The 16,481-nt window shown below is 32.7% G+C and overlaps 1 protein-coding gene across 2 annotated transcripts in view; it reads right to left on the reverse strand.

The window, feature by feature from the left end:
* LOC129972386 (potassium channel subfamily T member 1-like) overlaps nt 1-16,481 on the reverse strand; it is a 452,573-nt gene that overhangs the window by 86,371 nt on the left and 349,721 nt on the right. For both annotated transcript variants that reach the window (XM_056086510.1, XM_056086511.1), the window contains exons 9-10: nt 11,779-11,873; nt 1,969-2,152 (exon numbers count right to left, since the gene is read on the reverse strand). In XM_056086510.1, the coding sequence (XP_055942485.1) occupies nt 1,969-2,152; nt 11,779-11,873 (279 nt within the window). The remainder of the gene's footprint in view (nt 1-1,968; nt 2,153-11,778; nt 11,874-16,481) is intronic.

A 16,481-nucleotide genomic window follows, 5' to 3' on the forward strand; every position in this document is an offset into this window, starting at 1 on the left:
TTCAAATCTTGTTTATAAATTCTTTCAATCACGTATATTTACAACTATATGTAATTATAAAATATTATGCCATTTATGAAAAATTATAAAAAAGCAATATGGGTGTTTCATCTTTAATCCTATCTTCTTTTTCATTTGTTTATTTGAATTCTTACTACCGTTTTAACATTTAACAGGACAGTAAAAATTATTCATTAACAAATTTAGAAAAGTCAGTGAGATCTGAGATTTTTAAATTTAATAATAACGAATATTTTTCTTGGTGATTTACTATGTTCCCGCCGTATTAGGACAATAAATAAATAAATAAAATCTAATATGGTAGAACTTAGCTTATTTGAATCCGATAGGACGCATCTGTATTTATCCAAAAATTTGAATGAAGAAAAACTGGATCTAAAAATGACTGCAGTATGAGAAATCAAAAATTTTTAACCAAATATGATGGTAAAGATTTATTTTCATTATTTAGCATTTTTAATAAATTATTTATTATTAATAAACACGGAATTATATTAATAAAATGCTAATTGTCATAATTTTAAAAACAGCAATTTTCAAAAATAGCTGTAATAAATAATCTATACATAGTATAAAATGAAGTCTCCTGAAAGCGTCTGTGTGTTTGAAAGAGAAAAACTCGAGAAATAATTAACGGCTATTGGAGATATTTGTACCATTTTGTTGGGCATTTATTGGGGAAGGGTTTAGTATATTGAAGTCATATCAAAATTTAAAAAAAGGAGTTTTATAATTGCGATTTTAGTTATTTTCCTACTACATTTCGCGCATGCGTAAAACAGTCTCTGTGCTTTGCACTTATCCGCGCATGTGCGAAAAACTCAAACTGCACATGCGTAAATAGCAAGAGCTGTGGTATGCATATACATTTCCTTGTTTACGTCTGATTTTAAACAGCGATTCAGAACTCATTGTTCCCAAAAAAGGAAATCCAACCTTGGCCGGAGCACATTAAATGCCAAAACGCTTCGTTTGTTGCACGATAATGAGAATGTAGAGAAAAGAAATGTTCGGTTAGTGAATATCAGAGAAAGAATGTCCACATTTAGGGAAGAAGAGTTTTCTGCTAAGCGAAGTAACCGTCTCTCTTTAAATTGCACTGCAAATGAATTACAGAGACAGAATGAGTCTCATGTAGATCGAATTGATAGATCACCGATATAATTTACAAGGAAATATTATGAAGCAAACTGAATTTTATTTTCATATCAGATTATACAGAGTTAATAAGCAACAAGTGTGGAACAGTGGGGTACAATGACTTATTTGTATATTTTAAAATTTTAAAACTGCTTTTCTCTTGTATATATTTAGTGAAGTGTTTTGCCTCTGAACACTTCCTATTTTTACCTTTTTAATAGTCCAAATATTTCTGAATGTGTGCCACAAAAAATTGTTTTGTAGTTATTTTTGATGATTTCTAAAAATATTTTTACGTTTGTTTGATGTTGAGTTACATGCTCATGTCATATAAGGTGGAGGCTAGACTTAAATTTAAAGCTAATTTTTTCTCTTGGATGTTATGCCACGGGCAACGCTGTGCGGCACTGCTAGTTGGAAATAATGTAAAAAGGATTGATCTCGAAAAATTGCAAACTTACTCCTTAAAAATTGCAAATCTAATAGATGCTGCATAATGTAAAACAAACACGATGTATACAAGATACGGAAGTCTTTAATGAACAAAAAACAAAAAAAAACCCCTAACTTTAAAATATTAAATTAATTTTTGTTAATTTTAACTTTGTTTTTGTTGGTTTTAACCAATCAATTTATAGAAAATATTTTTAAATTATATTACAAAAAAACTAAAGTAAGCATAGAAAATTCGAATTACCGGTGAGTTTGATTTACCCAAGTTTTCGTTGTAATAAATATAAATTACAATGCAATAAAACACTGCTGTTAATGGGTAATAAAACGGAAAACAAATAACATTGTCCTTACTTGCGTGGGAAGAACAATTAAGGCTACACATATCATGACCACCATAAAGAGTTGCGAGGGCCAGTTGTCCGGCTTGTAGTCGCCGTAGCCCACCGTCGAGAAAGTGACCACCACAAAGTACAAGCTCGCAAAAAGGTTTACATGTTCCACGCCAGCTCGCTGAAAGTGTTGGAAGCCACATACACTGGAAAAAAGAAACTTCCTATGAATAAATTAGAATACAAAACAGAAACAAGGCTCCTTATGGTTCTCAAATGATGAAATATTTATCTTGCTAATGTTACTATTGAAAAATATTGATAATCAGAATTGATTTGATAAGATAATTTCTTAACGAAGATCAACAGTATATTGAACTAGCTGATATATCCTGGAAAGCTAGCGATGAAAATACAAGGTAATTTTAATTGAAGTTTTGGCTTTAATTTTTTTTTTTTTTTTTACTGTGGGTTCAACAAAAGTAAATAAATATTAGAAAATTTCATTACAAACATTTGCCTGTCGTTATCAATCTTTTTCTACAGTACCTTAAAAAAGATACATATTTATGAGCTGGCTATGGCTTCATTTGTGTACATGGTAGCCACAGACCTTAATTATTAACACTGAACATATTTCCTTTACTTACTTTGTTGTTGTTTCTTATGTCACTTGCCATGGACAAGCTCGCTGTTACGAAGACAGCGATTTTAAGCCGGTGGGGGAGAGTCTCTTGTTTTTTTTTTAGTAGCGCCAACAAGGGTCAAGAGTACGACTTTGCTACTCACGCATCACTCATTCGCTTGCACAACCCCTTTTTACAGGAGGGCACATTCACACATCACACAGGAAGAACAACGGAAGAACAACCATGCCCAAACCGGGACTCGAACCCAGGACGCCCAGATCACGGGGTAGACGCGCTACCCCTATGCCAGGACGCCGGCTTTACTTACTTTTAAGTTGTTTAGGTGCATGCGGACTAATAGCGGGTTTACATTCGGCCAGTTATAAGACGGCAAGTAAGCAGCGCATGCGCAGAAAGGGACTGACTTATGTTTGCCACAATTTCATAAGATAAATTCAGACATTCCATGCTTGGCTATGAATTGACATTTTGGCGTCCCTGCAATTTTTCTTTTTCACTGTGTATCGTATTAAAATGATGGATATTTACACAAAGAAACTTGGTATAGTAAAAAAAAATGTCAACATATCTAAATTTGGAAAACTATAGAAAAGAAATGGAAAATAAAATGAAAAAAAGAAAAAAAAGACAACCTCAAATTAAAAAGAACAAAGAGCAAAAAATTTCGGAATTAATCTATGATGAGTGATTTATTTTTTTCAAGTAAAAAAACCCTGCCAAATTCTACAAACACATGTGCAGTAAGAAAAAAAAAAAAAAAAAATACGATACAGCAGCATATTGTTGCCCCATTGGGACAATTATTTGTCATGGACCGAACAGTATTTTTCAACCTTTCTCGGCCAATTATAAGACGGCCTACTAGCCGTCTTATAATTGGCCGAGTGTAAACGCGGAATAATGTTTAATAGTTTGAAAAAACTAATTAAATGGAAATAAAGGAACAAAATATTTATTCTCAACATTACGAAATGATGAACAGTTTTAGAAAATTCCAGAAGCTCATCGTAGTTCATTTCACTGTATTTCATTATCTTGGAGGCGACAATGTGAGTGCTTTTATCTTCTCATTATTTCCGCTTTTAAAATAAACCAAAATATCTTTCTAAAATTCTGGGTTTTTTTTCGTGGCAAACTACTACTAATAAAGATGAATGTCTGTGTGTGCGAAGGTTGGTATTTTACAGGCCAGCCATTTGCCTTGAAGCAACCACACTTGAAACATGTATACCTTGGAGGATGAAAATATACAGTTCAAAGCTATTGTTTTGAAATTTTAATTAAAAAAAGAACCGACTTTTGACCTTCCCTCGAGATAACATTCCAATATACTGCTGCCAAAAATACCAATTTACACCATTTAAAATATTCTTAAAAAATGTCTTTTTAAATGATACTACTATAATAATATTCAAAATTTTCGCTAAATTAAAAAAAAAATGTTTATTTTTCCCCCCTGATTTTCAACAATGGATTCCAACAGCAATGTAACTATCTTAAAATTCAAACCATGTTCATTGTTTCATAAACTGTTTAATTGCTTGGTTTTACCGTAATATTGAAAGCTAAGGAAATAGAGTTCTATTTAATATTTGCGTAATATACAAAACATAAAAATATGATGTTATAGAACCGGGAAATTCATGGTATTGTAGAAGGCTTCATTAAGGATAGATGAACAAATCATTTGTGTTTTCAATAGTACCATAATGTTTTGGGACTTATTATTAATGTATTATTATTATTATTATTATTATTATTAATGTATTAGGAACATTCATGTATTAAATTAAAACAACATGAGTGAGGTGGCTGGTATATAATAAAAGCGAAAAATCTCCTTTACCATTAAGATTAGACGCTTGAAATCTGGTAGGTGTTTGTTTCTTTGGTGTTATATATATACTTTTAAATATTAAATATTATTGAAAAGATTAAGCATTTTCTATCCAAAGAAAATTCATATCATAAAAACTATTCTTATAGAAGTTAGCCAATTTATTAAATGCATGTTAATTAACTTGCCAAGACAAAAAATGAGTTGCTGCACAGATTTTGAATTATATTTTGTACTTCTTATTAAATGCAAAATAATGCTCTGTATAGTTTTGCATATTTTGGAGAAAAACAAATTTTTTAAAATTTAAATTCACTTTTTAATTGAACCTTGCTGATCTGGTGCTTTAGTTAATCTGACGGTCATCTAGTCTTAATGTCTCATTATTGAAAATATACTGCATTAAAGAAACAACTGCTATACCCTTAATATAAAAAACTGATAATATATTACTTTTTTCAATTAATAGTTATTATTGAACTATTTAAACGTGTGATAGATAGCATCTTAATTCCAATATTAAAGCATATCAGTATAATCAAAAAGCCAAACAATAAATTTCTAATTTTCAACTTAAATCATCATCCTCTGCATTTAATTAAAAGAAGAAAAACTACAAACTATAATCAATTTTTTCAAACATGTTTAAAATGCAGACGATATTTTTTTAATTCTTGCTGGTGGATATAATATTTCGACATTTTCTTAAAAATTTCAAAGCTCTTAATATATTTTGAATTTTGAAGCAAATTTGTTTCTATTTTATATTTTTAATGTTGATTATCTTAAAATATTTTATTTTGAGATGAAAGCTGAATTATGCGATATCTATAAAGTCATTCTCTATGCCTGTTATTGCTTTTGTCTAAGGATTGAAAGGTATTTGAAAACAGTAAATATTGCCCTTGCATAAAAGCGTGTGGAGAATTTTTATTTTAAAATGAGAGTATCGATTATCCGATCAATGTTCAAATCTCTTTGGTAACATTCTAAAATTTTTCGGATTGATCTATTTTTTTTAAATATCATTGAAAGCAATATTTTTCTATATGCTATTAATAAATTTTAAAGAATTATATGAATGTAATTGGATGCATCGAAAGTGACTCCATATACATACACTGGCGGAAAAAAAAATCCCAACACCAAGGAGGACTTGTGCTAGATAAACAAAATTTGGTAGGCATGTTTATACATCTGAAAGATGACATCGATTCAAATTTCGCGCTTCCCGCATAAGTGTGGCGCTATTAGATCCTCTCAGAATTTTTATATCAGGTTTGCTTTAAATGCGTGCTGTAAAGTTCGTGAGCGTTATTTATCTTTGAAATTTGACGTATTGAGTTGATGTTAGCCAAGAAAGCCTTTAAGAAGGCGAAGAAAGCATTATCAACAGCTCACCGAGTTTGAACGAGGTCGTGTAATAGGACTACGAGAGGGTGGATTTTCTTTCCTCGATATTGCAGAAAGACTTGGCCGGAATGTATCCACTGTGCATGATTGTTGGGAGCAGTGGTCAAGGGATGGTACTGCCTCAGAAACACCGGCTTCCGGGTGGCCACGTGGCACTACTGAGAGGCAAAACCACCGTATTTGGAGTACGGCTGTGGAGCATAGTAACTGCATCTGCGACAGAAATTCGAGCTGCAGTTGGTATCACAGTGACACAACAAACTGTTAGAAAACGGTTACTTCAAGGACAACTTCGAGCCATGCGCCCTGTAGCGTGCATTCCACTCTCCAAGTCCTTGCCGTTTGCAACGCCAGTGGTGTCAAGCCGGAGCTTATTGGAGGACGGAGTGGAGATTTGTTGTATTTTCTGATGAAAGCCTGTTCTGTCTTGGTGCCAGTGAGCCAGTGATGGCCGTATGTTGGTCAGGAGGAGGCCACGGGAACACTGCAATCAAACTGTCTGCAGCCTAGACACACTGGAAATACACCTGGCGTTATGGTCTGGGGAGCTATTTCCTATGGCAGCAGGAGCACTCTCGTGTTATCCCAAACACACTGACTGCAAATTTGTACGTCCGTCTGGTAATTCAACCTGTTGAGCTGCCATTCATGAACAGCGTTCAAGGGGGAGATTTCCAACAGGATAACGCTCGCCCTCATACGGCTATTGTAACGCAACGTGCTCTACAAAGTGTCTACATGTTACCTTGACCTGCAAGATCACCAGATCTGTCTCCAATCGAGCACGTATGGGACATCATTGGATGACAACTCCAGCATCACCCACAGCCAGCACTGACTGTCCCAGTATTGACAGAACAAGTACAACAAGCATAGAATTCCATACCACAAAGTGACATTCGGCACCTATATGACACAATGCGTGAACTTTTACAGGCTTGCATTCAAAATTCTGGAAAATACACCAGTTAATAATGTAACAGCATTTTACATTTGAAATGCATTTGATTGGGCTTAAATTAACCTACCATCTTGAAATTTTAATTAAATAAAAATGTTAACTAGACAAACACATTATCCAAATTTCATTACTTTACAATAATTTTTTCTTGGTGTTGGGATTTTTTTCCGCCTGTGTAAATACTCAACGCATAGAACTGGCAATATTAAAGATAGTAATATTTTTAATTCATTGAAATATAATTTTCTAATTTATAAAAAATTAACTACTTAAAGAAATGTCACAGAACCTTCATTAAAAAAAATTCTTTTGGACTTCGTAAAATTTGTGAGAAAATTTGAAGAAAATCTATTTAATTGTGAGGATTTCTATAGCCTTCAGCTTAGTTATTAGCTTTACCTTTTACTTTATAAAAAATCAATCTGTGTAGAATTAAATAAAACATTTTTTTTTAATTACATTACTTGTGGTGTATCTGGAACTATGTTTTCTGCACTGGTGCAATAGTTTCATTTTTATTTTTGCTGAGTGGTATCAAGTATCAAATTTCACAGATTCCATGCGAATACTGCCACTTGGGTTATAATATTATTATATTACTATTTTACATTCTGTTAAACTTGCTTTTTTCCATTTATCTGATGTTTACATTTCATTACTTTTATTACATTAGCTAAACCTTAAAATGACCTTTCTTCGCGAATGCGGCAATATTTTCTGTTATTAAAAAGTTTTATTTCTGTATGTCTGTCAAGCTTTTCAACTTTATCCATGATTTAAAAAATCATGAATATATTTTGATCTATAGTAAGTAATTTTTAAAAATTTTTATATCAAAACAGCCATTTTATTTTTCAATCTCAAAATCGAACATTTTCTTCAATTTTTTTCTTTATTATTTTTAGTTATATAATTTTCTTTCAATAATTCTTTTTCTCATCAATGTATATTGTTATATATTAAAATCCATATATATATATATATATATATATATATATATATATATATATATATATACATTCATTTTTATGTCTGTCATGTGTTAAATAAAAATGAAATAAAAACGCTAATGGAACTTGTAGACAGATTTAATCTCATGTTTTGCCGAAATAAATTTAAATCGTATTTTCCAGACGAGGATTTAAATCTGTCAAAACAGATCCAACAACAAGTCTTGATGATCATGAATACTTAAATTACATATTACTTGATTCGTAAAGTGGCGAAACGAGATGATTTTGATCTTTATGGAATGGAATTGAATCAAAAATTCATCCTTTACGGAAGTCAAAGATGTCTTTTGAATCATGACTTTCTTTTCAGAAAATTTACTTCCATTTCTATTTTCGAAACTTCTCAGCTTAAATTTATTTTTCCGATGACGAAACTTTTCTGCTGAATTTTACTTTTCGCAGTGGAATTGCCGTCTTTATTGCTCGCCATTTTGCTTTCGAAATGCCAACAGTAGAAAAGAAAATCATGACGACGTTATTTGTCGAAGTGTGATTGGACGGGTAATAATCACAATTACGACAGGAGACATAACTTTTTCCAGACATGCAGTTGATTTTTATTTGTTTATTGAAAAAAAAAGGAGGGGGAGGGTAAGCAATAACAACCCATTCAAACTTGGAGGCATTAAAAACAACAATCTCGTTGCTACGTTGCAGTTTCTAAATTCAAAAGAGCAATGTCCTCTAAATTGGAAGCTAAAAGAATCAATCGGATTAAATTAAATATTGTTTGACGGTGATAAAAAAAATCTATAATTTTGGAAATAAAATATTTTGTTTTAGATAAGAATAAAAAATGTCACATTTATTGCCGAACTTGTTAGTGTTAATTTGTTTTCTTCAACAATAAAAGCCAGCAAACGATAAATTTAATTAAAAAAAGTTTTAAAAATCAATTTTATTAAAGCTCTTGACCATTATATTTTAATCATTTTCTCCATTTAGTTTTTTTATACATTATAATAAATATTATGGAATCTAGAAATCAATCACTCTCAAATTCACTTTTAAGTGTCATCACTCGTAGTAATAAAATATAATTGAATAAAAACTTAATCGAAATAATAATTAAATTAAATTGTTGAACAAAATAATTCAATATTCTTTAACGGCAAACAGAAATTCATAACAAGTAAATAACATTTAAAGAATTAAAAGCAATAGAGTCTGGAAAAGTTTCAGCATCTAAGATGAATTAAAATAAATGTTCTTGCTTCAAATATTATATAATGATATCTCTTATTCTAATTTAAATTCTAATTAATTTTCTAATTTTTATCTTAAATTAATCCACATTACTTTATTCTAAAATCTTTTCTTATTTCCTAACAGAAATCCCACTTTTTATTTAATCATATCTAACATATTTAAGAATTATATCTAAAAAAATTGCCGACACTAATTCTCATGTTGCATGCAAAGGGATAAAAATTTCTAATGCCTATGACGTAACTTCCAACGATACCCAAGATTCCCTTTCCTGAATCGATATGTGCCAAAAAAAAAAAAAAAAAATCTTAAAGGATTCTTTTAATAAGATAACTGTGGAATAAACTTCTCACATTTTTCTCCTGTGTCCCAAATATAAACAGGCATGTTTCATTGGTCTCCCCGAGTACAAACCATCCCTCTTGTAGGAAAATAAATTTTATTCCTTATTCGGCATCTTTTCAACCACTACTTCGCAAAGCTATATTGTCACGTTTATAGGCTTAAGGAAGAGAACACTCGTAGAACAATATTAGTTTATTCAAAGTAAACCAAAGACCTCGGTTCCTATAAAGCAAACTCTTATATACAGATATAGAATGTTCTAGAACATTCCTAGAACTAACTGAAGAGGAAATGACGTACAAAGATTCTGAGGAAATTATAATAATGGAATATTCCAGAAACTTTTGGAAGAGCTGAAAGGAGAATAAATAAAAAAATAACAAATTTATTTGGTGAGAATTGAACCAGCAATCTCTTTGCCCGCAGTCCCATGTCTTATCAACGAGCCATGGAGACATGTGGCTTCGTTGCAACCAGCTTCCGTTGCAGCTTCGTTGCAATATTATATATATACAGTGGGCTGCTATATTTATTTGAAGTATACTCATTTCAAAAGGTAATAAATTCAAACTTTTAATTCTATAATTACAGATGTTCAGTAGCCGTTTCTCATGTTGCACATCCATCAAATGTATTATGCCGTTCTTGTGAAATCTTCACAAACATTCCTCTGTTGATATTGGTAATAGTAACAGTGAATCCGAGATGATTGTTAGATAGAAAGTCAGCACTAAGTAGCATCTAAACATTTAACGACTTAGCAAAGTTAGCTCAGTTTTATTTATCTCCCGTTATGAATCAACATGATTGCCATTTTTGGACATTCTTTGCATCTTTGAGCCTCAGGCAAATGATGAGGACAATATCTAAGCCTTTATTCTCTTTTCACACCAGATAGGATATTTATCAGCGAAAGATTTAACGTGTATCACGCCCCTTAAATGCCTGATCTTTTGATGGAAACATTTACGAGGATACTCAAATCGAATTCAGAGAAATCTCTTTTTGGTGGAGTTTGAAAAAGATCGAGTATCTCCATTTCCAACAACCATCGTTGATTTGTACATTATATGTATATGATACCATTATCTGAATAACATGTAATATTTGTGGATTAGTCTTTCAATTGACAAACACCTATCCAAATTGAATTTCCGAATAGTAATTTCTTTTTGAAGAGGTTTGTAGAAGTTCGGGGGCATGTATTCCCATTTTCAATAACCATTGCTGATTTATAAATTGAATGCACATAGTGATCCTCTATCAATAGCATCCAATATCTACAGATTAATCGTCCAATTGACAGAGATAGAGAATTGTTAACCATGGCTACCATGGTATTCAAATCTATTTCCGGGTGAATTCTTTTTGATTACGTTTGTAGAGGAGCGGGTATAATTATGTTCCGATTTTCAACAATCATTGTTCTTCTATATGTGGAATGCACATGGGACCACTACCTTAATAGCATGAAATATTGATATAGTAGTTGATTGTAGTAGACCGACAGAGATTTGTCATCCGTTACCATCTTGATATTCAGATCGAATTCTATGTGATTTTTTTTTATTAGGGTTTGTATTGGAATGAGTCTTATTTAGAAGATTGGGAATATGTCCCTGCATCTCCAAAAAGAATCATGAAGTTGAACAATCGTATCATAGTTGCTGCTAAAAGCATTGACATAGGTATGTTAAAGAAGGTTTGACAATATTTAATTGCAAACATCATTACATGTTTTGCACTGTATAGCAGAAGAAACACATTTGAAATATATTGATATTTACATTTAAAATGTGAACATACTACTACTACTTCTCCCGTGAGCACCTCAGACATGAGAATGAGAAGCTTCTGGAATGGTAGTTGGTTCTCGCCGCCCTAGTTGGTACAGAAATGATGTTGGGTGACTGCCCCTATCGATAATGGGGCGTGCCTTCTACGAGAGGGGTTGAGACTCAACCTTAATTCATGCCAATGCTGTCGCGGCACCCGGTCAGTCAGGTTTTTCCCTTTCTTCAGGACAAGTTGGAATAGTCAACTATGATACTACTTCTACTGTTATATCAAAGAAATTTCGGGACTTTTCAAATATTCGTTCAATGTAAATGAAAACTCCCATTTCTTTCCAGTAAAATAAAGTATACCATTCGGTTGGCTACTCTCACAGCAGATTTCATCCTGATAAAGTACGTATCGCGAATCACGTAGGTCACAATTATAGATATTCAAAAATTTCCAGCAATAAATATCGTTCAAATAAATTCAGCAATTTCCTGTTGTATTGTAGCATTTTGAAATGTGAACATTCAGTTTGATTCCTTCCGTCTGTATGTTTAAAAACATGAATAGTTATATTTACAGAAAATGTAAAGGATAGAAAATGAAACATCTGATTTGTTACCTTGTGAAAATGAGGCAAAGTAATGTTGCAGAAAGAATCATCAGACGATGAGACAGGGCCGACTGGGATCTCTGCATGGCACGATGAAGATCATGCTGAAAGAAACAACAACAGATATTTCATATCAGTTTTAAAGAAATTCAGTATGTACATCAGATATTTAATAAAATATGCTAAATAATATAATTTCCTACTTTAATTTGGTTAGATAATTTGATGAAATGAACGTAGAATATGCCAGTAACCCTTTTGGAAGGCGAGTTTCAATTTGTTGTGCTGAAACATTATCTCCAAAAATTGAAGATCTTCTCAAATCCTCTTGCAACACGTGAAAATTCTTGTTTTTGTAAAAAATTATTAATAATCCGAAGAATGATACAAATTTGGCAAAACATTGTGATGGTAACTTGATTATGCGTTTACAACATGGAATGTAAAGGTAACCAATTTGAATGAAAGAGTTCCAGATTCCATCAATTGTTAAAAGTAAGTAATTAAGTTTTGAATCAATTTTTAAATTAAAAAAAAAACACCTCAAAAACAATGTTTAAGAAAAAGGAACTTTTTTCCCCAGCATAAATAAGGCGAAATAAATGTTGTTTCTAATGGCATTTGTCAGAGACAAAACCGGTGACGAAGTCAGCAAATTTAAGCCAAGAGAGCGTCTCCTGTCTTTTCAGTAGCGCCATCTAGGGCCAAGAGTACGTTTTAATTACTCACGCGTCACAAACCCTTTTTACGGGACGTACTTCATTCATGCATTTCATTCATTCAACCACATATAGTAATTTAGACCTGAATCAGAGAACGATCATCTCTGCACCACTACGCCTAGTGGTATTACTCTCGATATGGAGGATTTTGTCGTCCGTCGGGGATAGACGTGTGATGTCTGACTCTATTTTGGTGCTCCGTTTTAAAAGAAAAACGGAAACAAACCCTTTTTAAGCCTTGATCCTGTTTGGCATTCAAATCTCACAGGTGAATCATGCTCTTTTTTTTAAACTATCTTAACCCCTTTCTCTAAAAAGTCTAATATTGTAAATATTGAAATGTTTCATTCTATGTAATCTTAATAAATTGATTGTTTAATTCGATTAGTATTATTCCTTTCTTAAAAATTCCCTTTACCTCTAGACACCGTCCTACATAAATGTATTTTAGGTGGCGTATCGATTGAATAAAACAGAAAAAAGAAGTAATAAAAACTGACACCTTACAGACGTAGATTGAAAAGAATTAGAGAATCTCCTGCAAGTTTTCCTAACCCACATAGAATCTCCCATCGAATTATTAAGAAGAAAGTGCTTATTTATTAATAAAGAATTTTTCGATAGATTTGTTTCCTTTTTAATCAATAAATCTAACTCAGGCAGCCCGTTTTCTTTCTTAAAGTTTATTAAACTCTGGAAATGACATTTTTAAGCTTCTATTTTATTTTTTATAAAAAAAATTTCTTGCTTCATTTTTATAAATTACTAGACGGATTTTTATAATTAATGACAACATTCTTATGCCTTTAATGCCCTTTTTTTAAAAAATGGGAAATATTCAATTAATCTAAGATGTATTGACAGGCCTCATTTGTTAGACTGCCATGTAACAAATTTACAGAAAAGAAATTGATATTTTTTATTACGTTTGAGCAGCTTGCACGATCCAAAATAATTGAGTATCATTCATTTTATATCTCTTCACTTCGTCTTTTTTGATTATCTTTTATCATTATCTGAGGTTATTATTCTTGAAATAATACTGTTAATCTGTTTTGAACTAATTTACTTAAGAAAAAAAAAAAGAAATATCATAACAGAGTATCTTAATAAATTTAATTAGCAATGATACTCTATTATGATATGTCTTTCCTATCTTTGCTAACTTAATTTTTCAACTTCCACTATAAACAAGAAGAATTTTTTTCTATTTCAACCATATAAATTGGTATGCGATTCATATATAATTAATTTGTAGAATGGTAGCAGCAAGTAAAGAAAATTCAAATTCTGCCTGGATAAATCTCTTCATAATGTTACAAATCTATAATTTTGCTACCCAGAACGAATATTGTCATCGTGGGAAATACCGTTGTAAGATCTGCCCTGTGCGTGCTGAGCGGGTGCCGCTTTAATGACCCGAGAGCTTGGCGAGTTTGGCGTCTAAATGGATCATACTGGAAAGTTTGAGAAGTTTCACGATCCGCCGAGATGCACCCAGAGACGTCCTGATTGGTCTGGAAGATTCTAGCTCCGCCTCCCGGAACAATAAAAGACAGGCACTCTGAAGCTGCAGTGAAGTCGTGTGTGAGAGTAAACGGAGTCGCCGACAAGTAAAAGATTTGAAAGGCTTAGACAGCAAGTAAGCTGCTGAACAAGTGATTAAAGGCGCTGCGTTATTACTATTGATTGGCGGTATTTGTAGAAAAAAAAAATTTGTAACAACATTATGGCGAACTGGCCATGGAGCGTGCGATATAATGCTTTCACATAAAGACATGAAAATGGACGAGATTGAAACTTACGTTCAGATGCTGTTTAGGAACTTCTTGAATCAAATCAAGAGTCATCCTATTATAATCATCCATTATCGAATACTGTTCGCCTATAAGGGATGGAAATATGTGATCTTTCCCCTTAAATCACACTCATTGAGACATTTAACTTTATTAGAGTAGCAAATTTTTAAAACTAAAATACAGCAACTATCCGCAATTAGTCTTATAATACAAACAGGTTAAGTAACGAATTTTATTTTTTCGTATATGTAGTACAGAGAAACTATAAGCAATTGCCAAAAAATTCGAATTGAGATTTTGACGAATCTCCACGTTTTAGACCTACCTGAGTTCGAAAAACACATTTTTGGGAAATGTCCGTCTGTCTGTCTGTGACAAAGATAACTCAAAAACGCTTTGAGCTAGACGGATGAAATTTGATACGCGATCTTTATACCAAATTTGTAAATCTATTGACTTTTAATCAAAAACTCAGTTCAGATGAAGTCTGTCTGTTCGAATGACAGTACTATAACTACAAAACGAAGAGAACTAGATTGATGAAATTAAGTACGCAGAATTAACATCTGTAGTGTAGACACCTGTCAAATTTTGAGCCAAATTCAATAAGGGGGGATTCATCGTCTGTCGGTCTGTCTGTCTGCACCTTCAAAAACATATAAAATTGCTAAGTGAAAGACTCAATGACTTAAATTTATCAAATTTGGTATACGATTTTGTGATAAGTGTAGTGTTGTGTTAAAGTTTTGTTCCAATCGGTGGGGGAAAACTCGTCTAAAACACACATTTGATTTTCGGATGATAGTAATTGCATGCTAGGGAATAACTGCCAAAAATCACACGATAGATTCAGTAAAAATGCTAAATTCCCGCCGAAGGTTAATATTTCGTAATTATTGTACCGTAACGCTATGCAAAGTGTTCTCTGGGGTAATGTCTTCATTTGAGAGTTAGAGATAAAACTTTTGGTAGACACTGCCACTGATTTCCTACATTAATACTCACGAGTCTGTTTATTTGATAAATCTGCTGCCTTAGGCAAATGTTAAAATTTGTACTGCCATCCAAGCTGCTCGTACAAAGTAATTAAATATAAATTGGTTAAAAATATACATAGAGAGTCAAGCTTCTTGGAAAAACTTTATAGGATGGTATATTCATGGAGTAAACATTAAGAGACCTTTTATCATCTTTTTTTGTTTGTTTAAGAAAGCTTTTCCAAGGATATCCAATTTTATTTTACAAAATTCTAAGAACATGGAAATTGAAACATGGGCGCCTAGTTCAAAGCATTTTTGAGTAATTTTTGTCACAGACAAATGAACATTTTTCTAAAAATGAGTTTTTCGAAGGGTTTAAAATGTGGAGATTCGTCAACAGGGAGGTCTAATGCGTGGACCTCCTTGTTTAATTTTAGAGATTTTAATTCCAAAATCTCGAGTTCGAATTTTTTCGATGATTACTATACTTTCTCGAAACTATTCATGCAAGAACGTAAAAAACGTTTGAAATGAAAATCAAGGTCAGAAATAAGAAGATTTTAATAAACTGAATTGAGAATTTTGTTGAATATAGAATTGTTACTGATATATCTTTAAGTGCGCGCTATGAAAGAGTAGAATACATATTGTTACAAACCTCTAATGTTGCTTCCCAGCACGGTTAGAACAATCACTGGAAAGACCGTTTTACGATCAGCCCTATTAGATGTTGATCGGGTGCCACCTCAGTGCTCGGCGGCAAACTTGCCGACCATTTGGCGACAAAATAGGTATTACTGGAAACTTCCAGAATTTAACAATCCAGCTAATAGAAACCCAGATACGCCTGATTGGTTCCGAACCTTCTCGGTCCACCTCCTAAGAACTATAAAAGGCCGGCAGTTCCAAACTACAATCAATCGAAGTCGGCGTCGTAAACAAGTATCGAGTCGTCGAGAGGATAACGAAGAACAAGCGTTGTGTGGAGCTCAAGCGATTGCTCAACTGAGCTGTGTGCCGAGTCCTGGTGTTTATTGTGAAAGCAGCAGCGAGTCCTGTGAATAGTAGTCAGTCGTGTAGTAGTGTGTCGGCAGTTGGATGTATCTAAAGTGAGGAGACAGTGGGGAATTGCAGCCGTTTGGAGAGACCGTATAGTGAAGCCACGAAGATTCTGTCTGGCCGCATCGTGTGCTGGGGCTGTTATTGCTACC

The sequence above is a fragment of the Argiope bruennichi genome, chromosome 6, assembly GCF_947563725.1.
Source record: "Argiope bruennichi chromosome 6, qqArgBrue1.1, whole genome shotgun sequence".
NCBI lineage: Eukaryota > Metazoa > Arthropoda > Arachnida > Araneae > Araneidae > Argiope > Argiope bruennichi.